We start from the raw sequence: 19303 nt of genomic DNA on the forward strand, positions 1-19303 counted from the left end.
CTTGATCCAACACTGCAACAGGCCAAGCGCACGTGCACGGCACAAGGCTGCATGCTACTCGTGGCAACAAGACGTCTCCATAACAATCGACTTGACGCCTTTTCTAAACAACAACATGCAGTATTGCTAGCATGCTGTGAATGGTGAATATTGAAGGGTCACAACGATTCTGTCACTGACACTGTGTCAGTGTCAGCGAATTATTTGAATGATTTTTCATTCAGAGATTGTGGAAAAGAAACTGGATACCGGTAACTCGATATCGCTACTCTTGATCCCAGCGCTCCGGCTCATTCAGAGATTGTGGAAAAGAAACTGGATACCGGTAACTCGATATCGCTACTCTTGATCCCAGCGCTCCGGCTCGTGCCTCTGCGAGCCCGCAGCCTGCACAAGCCTGTGTTTTCATACTCCACAACTGTTACCTGCTGGTGTTTGCAGACGAGAGCGGCACTCACTGATTACTACCCAGAGTAGAGAGAGTTGTGTGACGAAGAGACAGACAAGCAGAATACAGTTTGGCAAAGAACGAGGAAGGCTGAAAGCTGCTCAATATAATTATTATGGCATTGCTCCATGTAGCGTATACACGTGTGTGATCGGGAGCAGAGAGATTCATTCTGGAGAACACAGGCTGATAGAGGGCTAGGGCACACACGGGGCGATTGTGGAGTGTGTCACGGTGCGCTACGTTGTGACAGAGACCAGGAGGGAGAGGACAGCTTAGCCAGCGGTCACTATGTCACATGGGTAAGATGAAGAAGAACATCACACGAAGACACGCTCCACACTTTGGTTGCTTGGTGCTGTAGTGGTTAGGACTGGGAGTCTCAATGAGATGCTGAAGACTGTACGAAATAGCACTCTCGCTGGAGCGCAATCATAATACACGCTCATTACTTCCTGACGACTTCTCATCAGGGCAAAATTTGGAAAAATGGGCATTATCACATACAGCATGGGACGTTGGTGATCCGAATGGCTGTGCAGTACAGTAGCTGATGTGTGCTGCATGAATCTCCCCCCCCCCCCCCCCCCCCCTCTGTGGAACCCAGGGCAGCTAGGGGCGTAACCTGGACCAGGCGCGGCTCACCCCTGAAGTGGTTCCGGCCTGTCTAGATTCTGAGCGGCCCAGGCATACTAGGTATCGGGTACATCAGCGTACAGTAATGACAGAGACTTGAATTAGCCGGTTTCCCGCCATAGGATGAACCATGCAGTGCACTTACTGCATTGCAAAGTACATGTGTCATCAACTCCAGGACCGTTTATAAGTTAGCCATCAGCTGTCCTGGCATACGTCATGTGATTAGCATGTTTGAACATACCCAGATAAACCTACATGTATGTGTAAATAATCATGTTTTCACTCGAGCGAGAAGAAATATTTAAAATTGGTAAGAGAACATCCCAGCACACTGATCACAGTTCAACCATCATAACCATTTTTAATAGTGCTACTGCGATCTATACATTGTACATGTACATCCATGTTGGATAACAGTGGTAACTGTGGTAACGGTGGTAACTATGGTAACTGTGGTAACTGTGGTAACTGTGGTAACTATGGTAACTGTGGTAACTATGGTAACGGTGGTAACTGTGGTACCGGAAAATCGAACACACATACTGCATGTATGCATGGCATATGCTGTAAATCGGTAACCAACGATTTTCTTCCGGATGGCGAAGGATCCGGATAAGAGAGGACCGGATAAGCGAGGACTGAGTGTACTTGAATGGGTTGGTGCAGCAATGAGGCAAAGACGTCGCTTGGTGCGAATGCTCCAACAATATTGTATGTGTGGATGTGTGCGTACGTGTGTGTGTGTGTGTGTGCACGCGCGTATGTATGTGAATGTGAATACTGCAGAACATTCAACTCACAGTGGCATGAGACAGCCTATGGTCTGTTTGACTTGCTGGAGGTAGAACAGCCAACAGTGGAGCGCAAGCCACAGAAAGTGAGTGCTACCACATTCTGATACGATGTTTTCACATTAGCCGATGATCATCTGCATGGCTACTTGTATGTCGTATAATGGTTAGGAGAAGTGATTTGCGCACCAATTTTTGGAAATGGATTGCTAGTCTTGTGGTGTGTGTGTGTGTGTGTGTGTGTGTGTGTGTGTGTGTGTGTGTGTGTGTGTGTGTGTGTGTGTGTCTATCTGTCTGTCTGTCTTTCTGTCTGTCTGTCTTTCTGTCTTTCTGTGTGTGTGGGTGTCTGTGTCTGTTTGTCTGTCTGTTTGCACCTGTGCTTGTGTGTGTGTGCGTGTGTGTGTGTGTGTGTGTGTGTGTGTGTGTGTGTGTGTGTGTGTGTGTGTGTGTGTGTGTGCCTGCGTGCGTGTGTCGTAATCCAGAGCAAAGTGAAAGTATCTCAGCTGCTAGGTCGGCTCTATGTGAAGTACCTTCAGAACTTCCACAGCATGGAGGAGTGCTATGATCAGATTGTACATCCACAAAAGCGACGTGTCATTCGCCATTGCCTGGACGGCATAATGGGAAGGTCAGTACAATGTTACGTTAGTTGTGGCTTACCACAATCATGCCTAGTGAAATGCACGTACCGACAGCATTCTGCATTGTCTGAGGAGTGTTTTTGAACACGCAACTCAGAGCAGTGGAAAGATGTTGGTCTCTGTTGTTGTGCCTGGTGTGACATGCTTTGCCTTAGCTTGGGACATAGAGCACTATTTGCAGCAAAGCGTCTGGACACTTTGTTATCTCAACATGCACATCCGCGCTGCCTTTTCACTTTTCAGTTTCTCAGATATCAGCATAACAGCCATTTTGTCATTTGTTCAGCAATGCAAGCAGGATCATGATTTATACAGTCAACTTCGCTTATAACGACACTCGGCGGGGTATCAAAAAAGTGTCGTTATACCCGAAGTCTCATTATATGTATTACAGTTGGATGGGACTTTGCTCTGGGCATGGAAACTCTGTCGTTATTCGCGGATTGTCGTTATATCCGCAGTCGTTATATCCGCAGTCGTTATTAGCGAAGTTGACTGTATAGCGGTATGGGGTGCATATACCAAACATTCTCTGAGAAGACATGATTATGGTCAAAACAGCGGTCTGAAGGAATCACGATCTGAATCCATATTGGAGTCTCTCTGTTCCTAGTTTATTGATCAAGGTCGGCTGGAGAGCGTATACTGTGGTGCGGAGTAGGCTGGAGAGCGTATACTGTGGTGTGGAGTTGGAAAGGCCCCTAGATGCTGCTTACCCGTTGTCATTTTGACACTGCCTGTTCTAATCTCTGTGTGTAGAATTCTGGAGATCAAGAATGAACTGGTGAATCTTGAAATGTCTGAGTTCCAGTTCCTGGATGACATCATCCTGGACATGAAGCTGACACCGGTAAGCATGGAAATGATCACACTCTGGCTGTAGAGCCTAGGTCCGTCTGGTTCCTTTTATATTGTATGTGTGGCCAGCCATGCATGTATGCATGCTAAGCTTTGCTTGACATAACTCTATAATTGTCTGCAGCCCACCTAGCACTATCAGGGCTCCACGCGTCCTGGATCTCGGCTAGATGATAGCGACATCGGAAACTGGGACGGATTTAAACTAGTTCTATCAGGGTAGCTGTTGTCGAGCGGCAAGGGGATACGACCATGTTCCACCCTCTTTTGTACTTATCAGACTTGATACATGTTTCCTCTCTCTCACGGAGGAAGACGGTTGCTTGGATGACCCGGAATAGCAAATTATTAGTTCTGGACGGCCTGATCGGCAGAACATTTTGTTCTGATGGTTAGAGATTCCAACAACATATTACTGTATCTTACATTCACCTCATCCCAACACAAAATTACAATTCGCAGTCTCGATACCTCGCACCAGTGCACCATGCAGTACCAGTAGATTGTGTATGGCTCAGCATTGTTTGTTTTGTCGTCCATCTTGCCTCACCCGCAATCTCCAGGACAAAATGGAGATGCCTATACCGTACTACTTCATGCACGGTGACTCGGCTGAGCCACTGAAGGACCGGGACAAGAGGCTGGCAGCCATGCTGGCAAAGATCGCCCCGGAGAAGCCAGCTTCAACATCAGTGAGGTTCACGCTGTGTGCATTTGTATGATGTAGAGTGTGTTTGCTTGGCAGTGTACAAGCAATGATGCAGCTGATTGCCATGGCAATTGAGTGAAATGTGTGCTACACACGCCCATGTGCACCGAAGTAAGTGAGGCAAGCCTCACCATCACTGACTGGAATATACGCTAGGAACCAGTTGGTAATATCAAGTGATGAGCATACACTGACACACGTGTTCCTTGTTCCCACGTTTTCATTCCTGATGCAATACAGGAGAAAGCAGAGCCACAGATGTTGACAGAAGAGGCCATTCGTATACTTCAGGTAAGTGGCACGGTACATGTACTTGTACTTGTCTTAACCAGTACAGTGCAGCATGATAGCAACTTGCACTTGATCACCAGTAGAGGTTGTGTGAATGATATCATGGGGGTGAGTCAGCGGAATCGCTTGTGGACGCTATCTATATGGCGTGAGTCGCTAGTGAGTCGCTAGTGAGTCGCTAGTGCATCGCTGTGCATGTGCCGCGACTTTCCCGAAGCATCTCAACTGATGATGCACCTAGTAAGCACATTAACTCAATGCAAATGTACTAGTACGAGTACAATGTACTGTTATAATATAGCTTCAAGGACGACTAATTGCACTGTAAGCATTTCCTATAATGTCAACATGTATGTGTAAAATATAGGAAATGTTTACAGTGCAATTAGTCATCCTTGTAGCTATATTATAACTGCTGTCTGCGAAACACCTGTTTACAATGTACTGTAATTGCATTATTTTTCAATAGGTTCCAATTTTCAGTTCATTTGGGTGCCATGCCCTCAGCACCATAGACTAGGTATATGCGTTCCTTTGTGCACTTGTACAGTTTTACTGTCCTTCATAGTACCATACTGGGAAGGGGCTGTCAGTAGCAATTGGTATTCCACTGGTGGTAGAATAGTACATTGTTGCATGGACATCACGCGTGGGACATGTGTCAAACAATTTCATTTATGCACACAATGGTGATGGACTCAGGTTTTTTTCTGACGTGAATGATGACTGTTTGGCTCTCCTAGATCCATGAGCGTGCACGACAAGGAAGATTGCGAGCAAAGTTCATGAAAGAAATCAGGTAAGGAAAAAAATGCCATGCTATCTTGTACGGAAGAGCCTGTCTCACATAGAACCTGTTTTGATTACAAGCCTGATTTTCCAGATGGTTACTACAACATGAGCACATAAGCCCCAGCTTTTGTGTCTACATACTGCATAAAACCTGTTTTGTATAGAAGCATGTCTCATGTAAAAGCCTGTGAAATTCTACAAAACTGAAATAGTGCATACAAGCCGCGACCTGTTCAGCGTTTTATGGTAAACGGTTTAGCTTGTCATGCAGTCGTTGATTGTGCTGCTTCACAGCACCCGGACCTCTTTCTGCACCCGGACCTCTTTCTGCACCCGGACCTCTTTCTGCACCCGGACCTCTTTCTGCTGCCCGACAACAAAGCAGGTACAGTAAAACCTGTGACTAACAACCACCCCTTGGGGCCAGAGAAAGCGGTCTTTAGTAGCAGGTGGTCCTTAGTTATAGGTTTGCACCGCACAACCATAATTATATGAATGTGAGACCATCCTTGCCTGGCGAAGTGGTCGGTAGTGCCAGGCTAGTCGCTAGTCACGGTGGTCTTTAGTTACAGGTTTTTACGGTACTAGTAACACTGACCGTGTGCAGTCAAGGTGCTGAAAATGCCGTAACATTTTCTATCCTTGCTTGCTTTCTATTCTGTGTTTGTAAAGGTCACAAGAGGAACGGGAGCGACTGCAGCAGATGCGAGGAGCGCCTACGCTTGATCCTGATGTTGCTGCCACGAAAATACAGAAGGTATGCCGACATGCGATGTCTTGGCCATTAGCCGAGGACAAGAAGTATACCACATGTCCATGTGATGTGTATAATACATGTACCGCCACGTCATTCAATGAATGTGCTACTCATACTATACCCAAGACCTTAGCTCTTGATGTCATGCTCTTGCAATGCTTGTTGCTCGTGCTCCACCAGGTGTTTCGGGGATTTGCACAGCGTAAGAAGACGTTGGTAATGCGAGAAGAAGAACTGGCCTTTCTGGGAATGGTGAGTAGACAGTAGTGGCACTGCAGTGGACATGGCAACCAGTGGGTGGCCATTTTAAATTTGTAACCATGGTAACACATGTTGCATGTACATGTATGCAGCACACATGGACACACCTAGCCCAAACCTTTGCACAACTACCCACTAGCCTGGATATTTGCGACAGTAATATCAATATGACGTACTGCAAGATGGTGGCAGGTGAAGTACCACCTCGTGCATGTACAGTAGTACTATATGTAGTAACGTTCCGCACTGGGCCTGAGACCCTGAGTGACCACCACCATAGTGCTGCTAGCACTGGGTTGTGTAATGAACACTGCTGCCCTGCTGCTGTACATGTATTCACAAGACTGGATTTCACTCTCCACCAATGTAGAATGACAAAGACCAGGTGTCTACGTCTAGCTCATAATCCAATGATGACAGAAATCATCATTGGGGTCACTGTAGTGATGGTATTGGAGCCACTTCAGTGATGTCATTGTAGCTACTATAGTGATGTCATTGTACCCACTGTACTGTAGAGAGGAATAGGTGTATGCTATGAAGGCACTCATGCGTCTCTTGCCCAGCCAGTCTGTACTGAGTCTGGTTGGGCACAAGCCCATAGTTCGGGAAACCCCAGACTCAGAATATGCACACATCGGCATTTATATGTTGCAAAGTGAATACGTTCGAAAGCCATTTTGGCATCACCTTCCTGTTGTTTCCATGTAAGTTTAGAATGAAATGCTGCCTGGATGAGATGCCAGTAACCATTTACTTTGAAGTGTGAATAGGAGAGACGCAAGGGAGACTGGTATGAGTGTGTGTTACCCATTGTGCCAGATACTAGCTGGTTAGAAAGTAGTCTGTGTGTTTCACGTTACATTGTGTTCCCCACTAATGGCTAGGTTCGGAAGCCTGTCCCCGTTGACAAGAAAGAAGCAGTGGAGTACACAGCTAACACTAGGGTAAGGAGATAACGTGTACTGTCGGATAGGACTGTGTGCCTCATCAGCTTGTGCAAGAATGTGTGTGCGTGTGTTTGTGTGTGGATGTGTGTGTGTGGGGGGGGGGGGGGGGGGGTGCATGTGAGTGTGTGTGTTTGTTTGTGTGTGTGGTGTGTGTGTGCGTGCGTGTACGTGTGTGCGTATGTGTGGGTATATGTGCGTGTGTGTGTGTGGGGGGGGGGGGGTGAGTGTGTGTATGTGTGTGTGTGTGTGTGTGTGTGTGTGAGGTGTGTGTGTGTGTGTGTGTGTGTGTGTGTGTGTGTGTTACCAACAGCCAGTGCATGCCGGAGTATGTGGTGTGATGTGTGTGCGAAAAAAAAAAATGAAAAAGACCAAAAGTAGGGATTCACTGGCCAGAAAAAAGCCACTTCATAGCTGTGTGGTGTAGACCAGGCTGAATAGTGGCGGTCAATTCTTCAGCCTTGCAAGCTGTTGAATGGTGCAATCCCAGCACAAGCTGCTATGGCTTCTGCTGTAGCAGCGCTATCATCGCCTCCGGCGATGGGCGTCCAATGGTCCAATGCCAATGGTGTGTGTGTGTGTGTGTGTGTGTGTGTGTGTGTGTGTGTGTGTGTGTGTGTGTGTGTGTATGTGTATCTGTGTGTATGTGTGCATGTCTGTATGTGTGTGCACTTGTGTGTGGATATGTATTGTTTTCCACTTGTTGGCTATCCAGGTGAAACGTCGGTTGATCCAGGAGCAATTCGAGAGTGAATTCCAATCGGTAAGGATGAGTGGGTTAATCGCACTATGGTGTTGTAATGGAATAGTGTGAGTTTGATGATGTTAGCGTGGTCGGTATGTCTTCCTACGGCTATCACTCTGGGGTTGTGGAATGGACTTTGCTTTCAGTGAAGCATCCACGCTGGATGTATCAAGGCTAAAATGTGACGCATCTGAAGCTCCAATCATGGTGGTTCATCCTTCTCTACTGCAGGCGTTGGTGACGGTGAAAGACAAGCTGCGTGATGTTGAAGGACCTGACATGCGTGAGGGCATGCAAGATCAGATCCGCCAGTGGTTCCTGGAAGTCAGGTAGGCACACACTCCCGTTTCAAGGGGGGGGGGGGGGTGTTAGGGGAGGGGGGGGGTAAAAGAAACAGCCCGTGACCAGTCAACCACTTCATCTAGCCAAGACACTGTAGGTTACATCTTCTCCTTTGCTTCAATCCCTGCCTACACAGCAAATAATGAATGGAGTCCCGGCCAGAGTATGGTGTGGTATTCCAAAAATGATGGTTTACTGGACAGCAGTGTGGCGAGGCAACTGACCTTTGCTTTTACAAGATTGAAAGCTATGACCAGAGGCACGAATTTGTCTGGCGACACTTTTGAATCTTTGTTCTTGTCTTTGTTGCTAACTGTGGTCGGAAATACAGAGACACAACAGGGAAATTTCCTGAGTACCCAACTGAGGAGGAAGGCGGCTCAGCCAGTATTTTCCAGAAGGTCACAGAGACTGGCGTAAGTACATTGAATTTGTGTGCCATACTAAACTGCTGTGTTCTAGACAGTAGTAATGCCAGCACTGCCATGGCTGTAAAGCTTATAGGGAAAGTACGAGCACGTGTGTTGTGTTTAGCAGACCTGTTGCCTCCAGTGTAGGCAACCAGATAACTGTGGCCTCCAGTGTAGGCAACCAGATAACTGTGGCCTCTGAGCACTACTTTTTTGGTTTTCAGTTGCCGTTCTCCTTGTATGTATGGTTACAGACCGGGAAAGCTCCAGTTGTTTGGCCAATACAGGTTTTGGTAATGCCGCTGTACAGTTCGCAGTATGTGTGCATGTGTTGCATTGCTTTGTGTAGTAGTTTGTGCAACTAACAAGCCCCATACGCCGGTGAGCTCGTGCGCTCGGACTTCTATTTATCAATACAGCAGTGATCCTTTTTCCCCGAGTGTGTGCCTACACATCTACACATTATCAACGATTTCTTTCTCTCTGACTTCAGGAGCCCATTGCACCACCGGATGAAGGCAAGAAGAAGGGCAAGAAAGGCAAGAAAGGCAAAAAGGGGAAGAAAGACAAGAAGGACAAGAAAGGAAAGGGCAAGGGAAAGGGAAAAGGCAAGAAAGGAAAAGGAGAGGAGGTAAGTAGCTATGATGATGTTCAGTGTGATGAAACCGCCGCTCACGATTAGGAACATGGTATACATATACTGACGTATACTCACTCTGCGGCTCAAGTTGAAGTGCCACTGCATGCTCTGCTGTTGTGTATGTGGAACAGATCGGCTTCGATCCGTGTAGCTAGGACACTAATTTCCCCAGTTCTGATGTACTAGTAGTTGGGGCATCACATACCAGTACTTGTAAAATATAGGACTAAGATATTCAGCTCCATTCAATACTAAAGAAACTGCATAATGGACTGCATACTGGACTGCATACTGAACTGCATACTTGACTGCATACTGAACTGCATACCGGACTACCGTATTATCTCTAATATAAGCACAGTCTCCAATAATAGCACGTCTCCAATAATAGAACACCTTGGGGCGGCATTCAAAAAATAAAGTACTGAGTCTCCATTATAAGCACACTGTGTAAATTCATTATCTGTACCGGCGAAAAAACCCTGAAATGTGTGTGTCTGACATGAATTTGGCCATGGCAACATGCCTATGAAATGAGGTGGAAATAATAATGGAACAGTCTTCAATAAAGGAACGTCTCCATTAATAGCACGGGGCGGAGGTACATTGAAAAAATAAAGGACCGTGCTTATATTAGAGATAATACTGTATATACTGGACTACATACTGGACTGCATACTGGACTGCATACTGGACTGCATGCTGGACTGCATGCTGGACTGCATGCTGGACTGCATACTGGACTGCATACTGGACTGCATACTGGACTGCATACTGGACTGCATACTGGACTGCATACTGGACTGCATACTGGACTGCATGCTGGACTGCATACTGGACTGCATACTGGACTACATACTGGACTGCATACTGGACTGCATACTGGACTGCATACTGGACTGCATACTGGACTGCATGTTGGTACATGTGTGACTTTCAGGAGGAAGACCCCGGATGGACTATGCCACCATCACTTTTCACAACAACTGTTGCCGAAGGTTGCCATGACTACAGAAGTAAGTCAGACGTAAAGCATCTTTTCCGATAGACATGGTGGAGGGCGTGAGTGAGGTAACATACTACTTATTTGCTTTTGTGGGGTCTTATTTCATGTCAGTTACGTTCATAACAATTGCTTAGTATATGCTATTGGTTGCCACTGCATACCTGTAACCATAGCGATACCATAGCGATTCAGCAGACTCTGCATACCATAGCGATTCAGCAGACTCTGCATTGCTGATCAGATGCATGATTTTGCTGCCCACCTCCCCCCCCCCTTCCACACACAATTTTCTGTTGCAATAGATATGTGGGAGATGCGTGAAGAGAAGGACAACTTTCAGCAGAAGCATGATGTCGAATTGATCAAGGAAAAGAAACGGTGAGCGATCTGCCAAGATGACAGCTTTAACCATGGCTTTATGCCCTGTATTCATACCTGGTGTCATCAAGTTGTCATAACCGTTGGTAATGCATCTGCCTATCAAAGTCAAAGTTACACCTTATGAAGTTATCATCCATCATGGAAGTCATGTCCTGATAGTCATGGCATGACACTAGATCCCCAACCGGTCCTGACATATCTAACAACAGCATGCGTCTATAGAAATAAACCAGGACACATACTGTCCTTAACCTGGCACATTCGTGTTCTCCTGACTAACTTAGTTGGGCTCTGCGGGGTCATATTGAGTAATCTATGGCTATGGAACTACATAGCGGACCCGTCCATGTGAAGACTATGAAAGGACTGTGATCAGTGCGTCTCTGACATGATCTCTCACTTACTCCACTGTGTGATCAGTGCGTCTCTGACATGATCTCTCACTTACTCCACTGTGTGATCAGTGCGTCTCTGACATGATCTCTCACTTACTCCACTGTGTGATCAGTGCGTCTCTGACATGATCTCTCACTTACTCCACTGTGTGATCAGTGCGTCTCTGACATGATCTCTCACTTACTCCACTGTGTGATCAGTGTGTCTCTGACATGATCTCTCACTTACTCCACTGTGTGTTCCACTGTGTGTTGCTGCTGCTGCTGTGCTCAGCTCTGAACTGGAGACGGAGATCCGACAGCAGGTTGACGAGGTCATGCGCGATGAGCTCGCAAAGCTGAAACTGGTAAGACATTGTTGGTTAGAGCACCACAGTGTAGTTACTTAGTGGTATTTAGTCACAGTTGCACGGCCGCCGGTAATCTTACCCCAAGTACCTATCGGGCACCATAGGCTTGCGTGACCCTTTGCACCCTGGACTTGTGTCACTGAGTGAACCATGCCGGGCAGGCATGCTGCTAAGCATACACCTCTACAACTACAGTTATGTAGTGTGAACTGGTCCAGGGTGCCAGCTTTGCCCTTTGGGTTGGATTTCACTGCCTAGCCGCAACTGAACATACGGGTACTATGATATGACCAGGTCACCCTGCAGTCATGACACACGTTGAAGGTGCAAGCGTGAATCAAGTGATAGACCATAGCAGTGTCTTCTCATCACTGTGACTCTTTACTGAGTTCTTCTCCAGATCTTTGCATCAATTCTACGCCTTTCTCTGTGACCGTGATTTGCTAAGTTCTCACGCACAGCAGAGTGTGGTAGAAGGCTCTAGTCCAAGTGGATGTGGGGTTCACTTCTTTAGCGTCTTTTGTCTGGCCAGTCTGAATACTGGAGCTCTGCAACTGAGCAGTCACAGCACCTGTTCTCCTGTTCGAAGATCCAAAAGATGCATGGCGGGTTGGTTATGCCGGAGTAACTCAGTGTTTATGTACAATGGCTATGTTTTCATTGCATCATCTTTCCAAGATTCCTTTTGAATTGCTCTCCCGGCCTCTCCCAGGAGACGGTCCACATGACCAGTTTTTTTGCACTGTGTTGTCATTGTTCCTGCTTTTCTTTGAATTCCAGGCGATTGACAAGGAGAAAGCCAAAGCTGGAAAGAAGAAAGGCGGAAAGAAGAAGAAGAAGGTAGTGTGGTCCTGCACCTGTTGACTGTACTGAGCACTCACTAGCACCTGTATACCTAACAGACTACCAGCCACCGTAGCGGGGGAGTCGGTTCAGCTGCGGTGGCTGTTCATCAATTCCACCCAGTCGAGCTGCATTTTCATAACCTTAGAATTGTAGAGATGACCAGGCTAGAGTATCTAAGACAACCTGCTGCAATATGTTAGGTTCAGCCTGAGCCAGCATGTTTCTGCAACTTACCAATGCAGATACTTGTGTACTAGTGGGCAGGCCTGTAATTCCTTGTTTGAGAGAGATGTCCCGGCAATGTAGCCTTACCACTCAGTCGCGTCTTACAGCTACCTGTATTAACTTATAATCATAGCGCCAGTGCCTCTGTATCGAATGCAACAACTATTGAGGAAGCACTTCAGTGCTCTGGTGCACTACTGCGACACATGAGACTGTGCGGATAAACTGCATAACAACTATTGTCTCTCGCGCATGCAGAACTATGAGAGCGGATCATGCAGAGATTTCCTATTCAGGATATCTCCGGTGGCCATGACGGAATCGTGGTACCGTATCGTGTGTGTGTGTATGTTGTGTGTTAGACGGCTATACACCCTATGTATGGTTTGTATGCCGAGGTTGTGCTTGTTAGACGACCAACTTACTCGCTTGCTCACTGGCCGTATGAATGTATATTCATTTGCACCTCCTGTTGATTAGGCAAAGAAGGGCAAGAAGGGGAAGAAGGGAAAGAAGGAGAAGGATCTAACTCCAGACAGGTGAGTACGCCTGCCAATATGCTGACCTACATGATGGCATTGTTAAGGAATTTGTGATGGGGTGGCCATGGTAACTCTCTTTTTTCATGCAATATGGCAACAAGCCTAGCTGGTACAACATAACATGCAATCAATGATTTAGGTACCCATGAGTTGCAAAGCCTCAGTGGGTTGCTTTTAATACACTTGCAATGCAAGTAATCACAATGTCATGTCATGTATTTTCTTGCTTTGATAGCTGGTAGCCTGGTTCTGTGTGTTGTGCGTTCTCCATATTGCAGGACAATTGACTCGCTCTATGAGCAGCTAGTGGGTGATGGTGTTGTCGTCAGAGCTGCGAAAACACAAATGACCGAATATCTTGGCGAGTACAGGTACGTGTGCCCTGCTTGAAAGGAGCGTATTTTTTTGAACAATTGGATGCAATGGTCAGTGTTCTGTGTAGGCCAGCTAGAGTACAGTGGTGTATGCCGGTGTGTGGTGTATGGTGTGTGGTGTATGGTGTATGGTGTGTGGTGTGTGGTGTGTGGTGTGTGGTGTGTGGTGTGTGGTGTATGGGACAATGCATCTGATTCAATGAAGGAATGAGGTCTACGTTCTGACGTTCTGTGTAGCACTTTCACGTGTAACAGTAGCTAGCAACACATGTGTGAGGATTCTTCTGCTCCTCGGTGCGTGTTTCGTGTTTCTTTTAGTTACCTAGGCTCAACTTTGCGATCTGCAGGCATAGAGCCAATGCCATCCTTGTCAGAGATCAGACGTGTTGTCACCGAGTACTGCATTCTACCAATGGGTAAGTCTGTAGCTTTTACTTCATTGTGCTGGCCAGGAGATCGAAGCATCCGAAGACTGTGTGTGTACAGTGTGGTGTGTACACAACTGTACCTTCACCGTAATGTATGTATCAGCAATTGAACTACATGTACTGGTATATCCATCAGGTGGCCTGCGAGTAACTGAGAAGCCGCCATAGGAAATACTAGCCGTATGCGTATCAGAGTTGATATTCCAATGGTGCTACTGTTCTGTTGCTATAGGTTCACAGGCCGTGCATGAGAAAGCCCCCCACATCAAGTCTGTAGCTTTGCTTGGCCCACACGGCACAGGCAAGCGTATGCTGGTCAACATTGCCTGCAGCGAGACCGGTGCCAACCTCTTTGACCTGTCACCAATCAACGTAGCCGGCAAGTACTCTGACAAGAAGAACACGGCACTGCTAGTACACATGGTGTTCAAGGTATGCCCGTGACAGTGCCTAGCCGATGCATTAATGTGTGCTTGGCTGATGTGTTAGTGTATGCTTGGCTAATGTGATGTGTGACTGATCATCCCGGAGCTAGTGTGTGCAGTGACTGGCTGGAGGAGGGTTATCCATCCTCCTGGAGACTTGACATGGTTTCTTCTTTCTTCTTTCACGATGTGCCAACTGATCACGGCATGAACCAGTACGAGTGACTAATGGACGTACTGTACACTCATGTCCTGTATGTAGGCGTCCTGCAATCTGGCCCTGGTCACCCAAAGGTTGGTACTGAAGGTGATCATCGTCAATCAATCATGCTATTCCAGTGAACTTATTCTACTTGAAATGTTGCTTGGTCAAAATAGAGACAGGCTTCCCGTGTATTGAGCTTATTCACCATGTGTGTGCGTGTGTGTGTGTGTGTGTGTGTGTGTGTGTGTGTGTGTGTGTGTGTGTGTGTATGTGACTACTATGTGTGTATGTGTGTGCACGTGTGTTTGTGGGACATGTGCAATGTCCTTCACTGACAGGTTGCCAGAGCCCTTCCTCCCAGTGTTGTGTACATTGGAGACTGTGAGAAGTCGTTCATGAAGAAGATACCGAAGACAGACACAGTAAGTAAGGGTATGTATATGTAAATCCCAATGCAGAGCATGTGGTAGACACCCTTGCCCATCTCCAGACACTCACGTACATGATGATTGTACATCTGCACACCGGGAAACGAGCTGTACATACATGCACCACCACCACACATGACTCCCAGGGGCGTCGCACACGGTACGGTCACTACGGTATTGACCGCACCACTTGCCCCAGATACCCCGTGAATCAACAAAATACACTGATCTGGGATCTAAAATTCCAAAATTTTCGGCTCAACCACCACTCCCCCACGAGTAAATTGTACTTCAGATGGCTGACCGTACCACATTAAAATACCTTCCGACGCCCCTGCCTCAACTGCCATACCATGCACCACCACCATACATGACCTTCTCCGCTACCATACCATGTACCGCAACTTGTGTTTTACAGTTATCTAAGCATGGGTATACGTGGTGTCCGTGTCTATGTCTGTGCACTGCTGTGCAGACAGAGTGCAAGCGCTTCAAGAAGGAGCTGCCGAAAGTGCTCAAGTTCTTGAAACCAGAAGATCGTGTTCTGGTACTGGGCACGTCGTGTGTACCATTCAATGCCGATACCAAGCCATTCTGTGGCATGTACCAACGGCTGATTCTTATCCCACGGCCGGACTATGCCTCAAGAAGAGGTAAGCAATACTGCTGTACACTGGACATTGCACGTACATACGTCGTCATTTCGTGCATCGATTAAGCGAGGGTCCCTGGTCCGAGCCCTGGTGGTGACATATTGTTTTCTTTAGACTTCTCCCGTTTCAGCTCCCTCAAACTTATGAATATCAGGTTGAACTCTTCTGACTACTGGTATTCAAGCACAGAGAGTGTGAAAGCTGCCAGTCTGGTCAAGAATTCTCTCAACTGCCCAGTTACTAATGAAGTGAAGCGCTCCCTTTCACTGTTAGACTCTACATGTACATTTGTAGGCGATTTGCCCGCTATCCCCATGACACGTGCACGATCTCCGTTTCCCTTTTCTCTGCCGTAGCAATCTGGCAGAAGCTGATTGAGAAGTATGGCCGGCTGTCAGCCCAGCTTGACTTGAGCTGTCTGGCTAAGATCACAGATGGATATACACCAGGTCACATGATGACCGCTGTACAAGCAGTACTCAACGACAGGAGAATCTCACAAGTACGTACAGCATTGAGACGGCTGCACTGATACATGTATTCGTCGTAGGGCTGTAAGAGACTTGGTTCCACTTCCATTGCATCTTCCTTTAGTTCATTCACGGCCATAAGCTGGCCTTTTTATTTACTAATCACGGTTTAGTAATATTTAGCATCATGTATTTCATTCAGGACTGAATGCAGCTCGCCACCCCTGTGTAACTTATTATAGTTATGAGATGTGTATGTATAGGTGCCGTGCCGTATTCATTCAGAACTGACTTTCATTCAGCACTGACTTTCATTCACTCGAGATGCCAAACAAAACACTTGAAACAAAGGCTGCTAATTCCAAACGAGAATTTCTCCACACCTTATCTAGCAGTGAGAGGTGTGTTACAAGTCAGTGCAGTGCAGGCTGCATGCATGCATGCCTACCAAAATGTAAGGGGCAACTCATGTCGAGCAACCTTTCTAGCAGGCCTCCCACTATGTCCACATAGTGCATGGTGCAGTGATAATCATTCCACCAGTAACTAGTACTACACTGACTTGGGATCACCACAACTTTTAATGTTTGGCAATACAGGATGTAGCCTGAGGGATGTGATCTCTGATCAGATGTACTACTTCACGTGATTGGGTCAATTGTGAATCATTGGGTTTTTGCCTTTCCAAATCTACAAAACCTCTTGTATCAAAGCACATCCGTGTACGTGATGGTGTTCATCCCCCACCTCCCATATCGAACCCACTAATAGTCCAAAGTCTAATCAAGTGATGAGAACTTCTCACCTTCTCGAGACTTCCTGTGTCGTCGGGGGGTTCAACTACAACACCTGTGTTTATGTCTGTCTGCCTCTCTCTGCCATAGCTGCACAAGAAGCCCCTGGAAGCATCAGAGTTCATTCCAGCCTTAGCCAAGCTGGAGCCAGTGTACAAGGAAGAAGAGATACAGTTCAAGGTCAGCCTATAAGTTATAACCCAATGTCAGAATATAAACCCACAGTGCATTTGTACTCACAGCAGCCTACTGGTTATCAAGAAATATTCAGCAGAGTAAAAAATTAATAATTATTTAGGCACGGTGTATTTCTATCTTACAACAGGTCTAGGCTCGACTCATACTTCATTTCTTGTACGGGAAGCGTGTCTCAATGACCATTGCAGCGGAAAGTTTCCTCGAGTTCAACTTGTTTGGCTCATCGCCCAAAGTGTTACCCGTGCACGAAATGAAGCGTAAACCGGGCATTAGAGAGAGAGTGTGTGTTATTCCTGCCAGGGAAAGAAGTCATTGCGAAGACAAGACATGTGCTTTGACACGACCAACAGGAACTGGCATTTTGGGGGACGATGTTGCCCACTAATGGCCCATTCACAATACAGTCAGACCTCGCTTTTAACCGCACACATCCGTTTTCCACAAAAAAATATCCGGATCGGCGAGGGAACCGGATAGTGGAACACACATACCGTAGAATTCCGCGGATAAGCCCACCCGCATATAAGCCTGTCCCTTTGGAAAAACGCGGCCAAGAATTCAAAATTCCGCGGAAAATTCCGCGGGGGAAAGGGGGGGTTTGCTGCGGCATTTTCTGCGGAAAAATCGAAAATCTGCGGCACTTTCTGCAAGTTTTTTACCCTCCTCGTAGAGGATATGACAACTAGTCGCATGAAGGAGCACTTTTCATACTATCCTTTGCAGTCACAAACTGAATGAGAGTGAAGAATCTTGGAGAGACCTGCACTGGCAAGAGAAATGTGCTCAAAAAGATCGCAAAGTAGTTTTTCTGCTGCTTTCTGAGTAGTAATTTTAGTAATTTACCCTAAAAAATTCAGATTCCCCGGGCAAAGTGTGGATTCCGTGATTTCCGCGGATGATGGCAACTTCTGCGAAATTTGCCGCGGCCGTGGAATCGCGTTTTTCCAAGGGGACAGATAAGCCCAAGGAAAGTTCGAACATCACAAGGCTTCGTCATACAAGCCCATGGGCCTTGGTCGTACAGTACCATGTAAATGTAGGTAGTACATGTAAGTTTTTTTGTTGTGTTTTTTTTTGTACATTTCAACACAATCATTGGTTGTTTTTGTTTGCACGGTGGCTTTCAGCAATGTGTTTCTCACTTCCTTGGTACTTTTCAATAGCACACTGTCGGTGTCAGCGTATAAGCCCATGTTCTCGTATAAGCCCACCGAAATGGCCTTACTTGAAACAGATCAGCCCATGGGCTTATCCGCGCGATTCTACGTATATAGCTACGGTACTGTATGTATGCATGCCACAGGCTGCAAATCGGTAACCACCGATTTTCTTCCGGATGGCGAGGGGTCCGGATAAGCGAGGTCTGATAGTCGCTGTCGTTGACCAAGTTCAACTTTTGCAAAATGTGCGATGTAGATCTACATTAAAGTCATAAAAAAATTAATGTAAATGGAGTACAGTTGTCTACCCTGGGTACATGACTCGACTGTACTTCAAACTCGAAGTACGTACAATGCATGTGCATAATACATGTGCATGCACTCTGCATAGGGATTTCGCTGTAACCAAGAAAGACAGTGAAGCGTGTGTCCCGGTTGCAGGTCGCTGCGGGTGTCGCGTTGCAAAAAGGAATAAAAATAAAAGTCCAGATCATTGAGAATATCATTCTGTTTTGTGTTTTATGTTTCTTCAGACTTGGTTTGAAAAGACACCGCTTGGTAAGAAGAGACTGAAGGCGATGAAGGGAGATGGAGATGACGGTGGTGCGGGTGGAAAGGGCAAGAAAGGCAAGAAGGGAAAGAAGGGAAAGAAGAAGAAATAGATGTCTGGTTGCAAGCTGCTGCTGCTGTCTGCTGCCTGAGTGGCACAATTATAAGATTGGATCTTGCCAGCAAGAAACTTCATTATTATTACTATCACCGCTGTTCTACAAGTAGCATTGTTGAAGATGTTATTTTAGTTTTATATTATCAAATATAAGATTGTACTACATGTATGTTCATACTGCTTGATATCATACTGCTTGATATCATACTGCTTGATATCATACTGGTTGATATCATACTGGTTGATATCATACTGGTTGATATCATACTAGTTGATATCATACTGCTTGATATCATACTGGTTGATATCATACTGCTTGATATCATACTGGTTGTTGAATGTCAATTTCAAAGGGCTCTCTTGTGCTCACCTTGATATCAGGGCGACACATACCTGCATTCCACACTTCACTGGTCACACAACATGACTTTGAAGTTTGAACATCATTATTACTATGATACTAGCAATCATCACCAACTGTCATA

At 46.4% G+C, this 19303-nt stretch overlaps 1 protein-coding gene across 1 annotated transcript; it reads left to right on the forward strand.

Moving 5' to 3' along the window:
* Positions 1–278: 278 nt before the first annotated feature.
* LOC135809161 (dynein regulatory complex protein 11-like) lies at positions 279–19295 on the forward strand. Its single transcript, XM_065322447.1, has 27 exons — positions 279–750; positions 1874–1964; positions 2361–2506; positions 3279–3369; positions 3941–4069; positions 4327–4377; positions 5121–5176; positions 5842–5926; positions 6107–6178; positions 7075–7134; positions 7850–7897; positions 8111–8208; positions 8553–8637; positions 9125–9262; positions 10212–10287; positions 10580–10655; positions 11328–11400; positions 12184–12243; positions 12955–13013; positions 13295–13387; positions 13709–13806; positions 14051–14250; positions 14787–14870; positions 15352–15529; positions 15886–16031; positions 16884–16973; positions 18685–19295. The coding sequence occupies exons 1-27, from the start codon at positions 740–742 to the stop codon at positions 18811–18813; spliced, it is 2523 nt and encodes an 840-aa protein (XP_065178519.1). The 5' UTR covers positions 279–739; the 3' UTR covers positions 18814–19295.
* The last annotated feature ends 8 nt before the right edge of the window (positions 19296–19303 follow it).

This window comes from Sycon ciliatum, chromosome 2 (assembly GCF_964019385.1).
Source record: "Sycon ciliatum chromosome 2, ocSycCili1.1, whole genome shotgun sequence".
Classification (NCBI taxonomy): domain Eukaryota; kingdom Metazoa; phylum Porifera; class Calcarea; order Leucosolenida; family Sycettidae; genus Sycon; species Sycon ciliatum.

What these genes read in the sequence shown, in the direction of transcription:
- LOC135809161 (XM_065322447.1), top strand. An exon ending in AGAAGCCAGCTTCAACATCA is followed by an intron (nt 4,070 to 4,326) that starts GTGAGGTTCACG and finishes GATGCAATACAG; the next exon opens with GAGAAAGCAGAGCCACAGAT. An exon ending in AGGCCATTCGTATACTTCAG is followed by an intron (nt 4,378 to 5,120) that starts GTAAGTGGCACG and finishes TGGCTCTCCTAG; the next exon opens with ATCCATGAGCGTGCACGACA.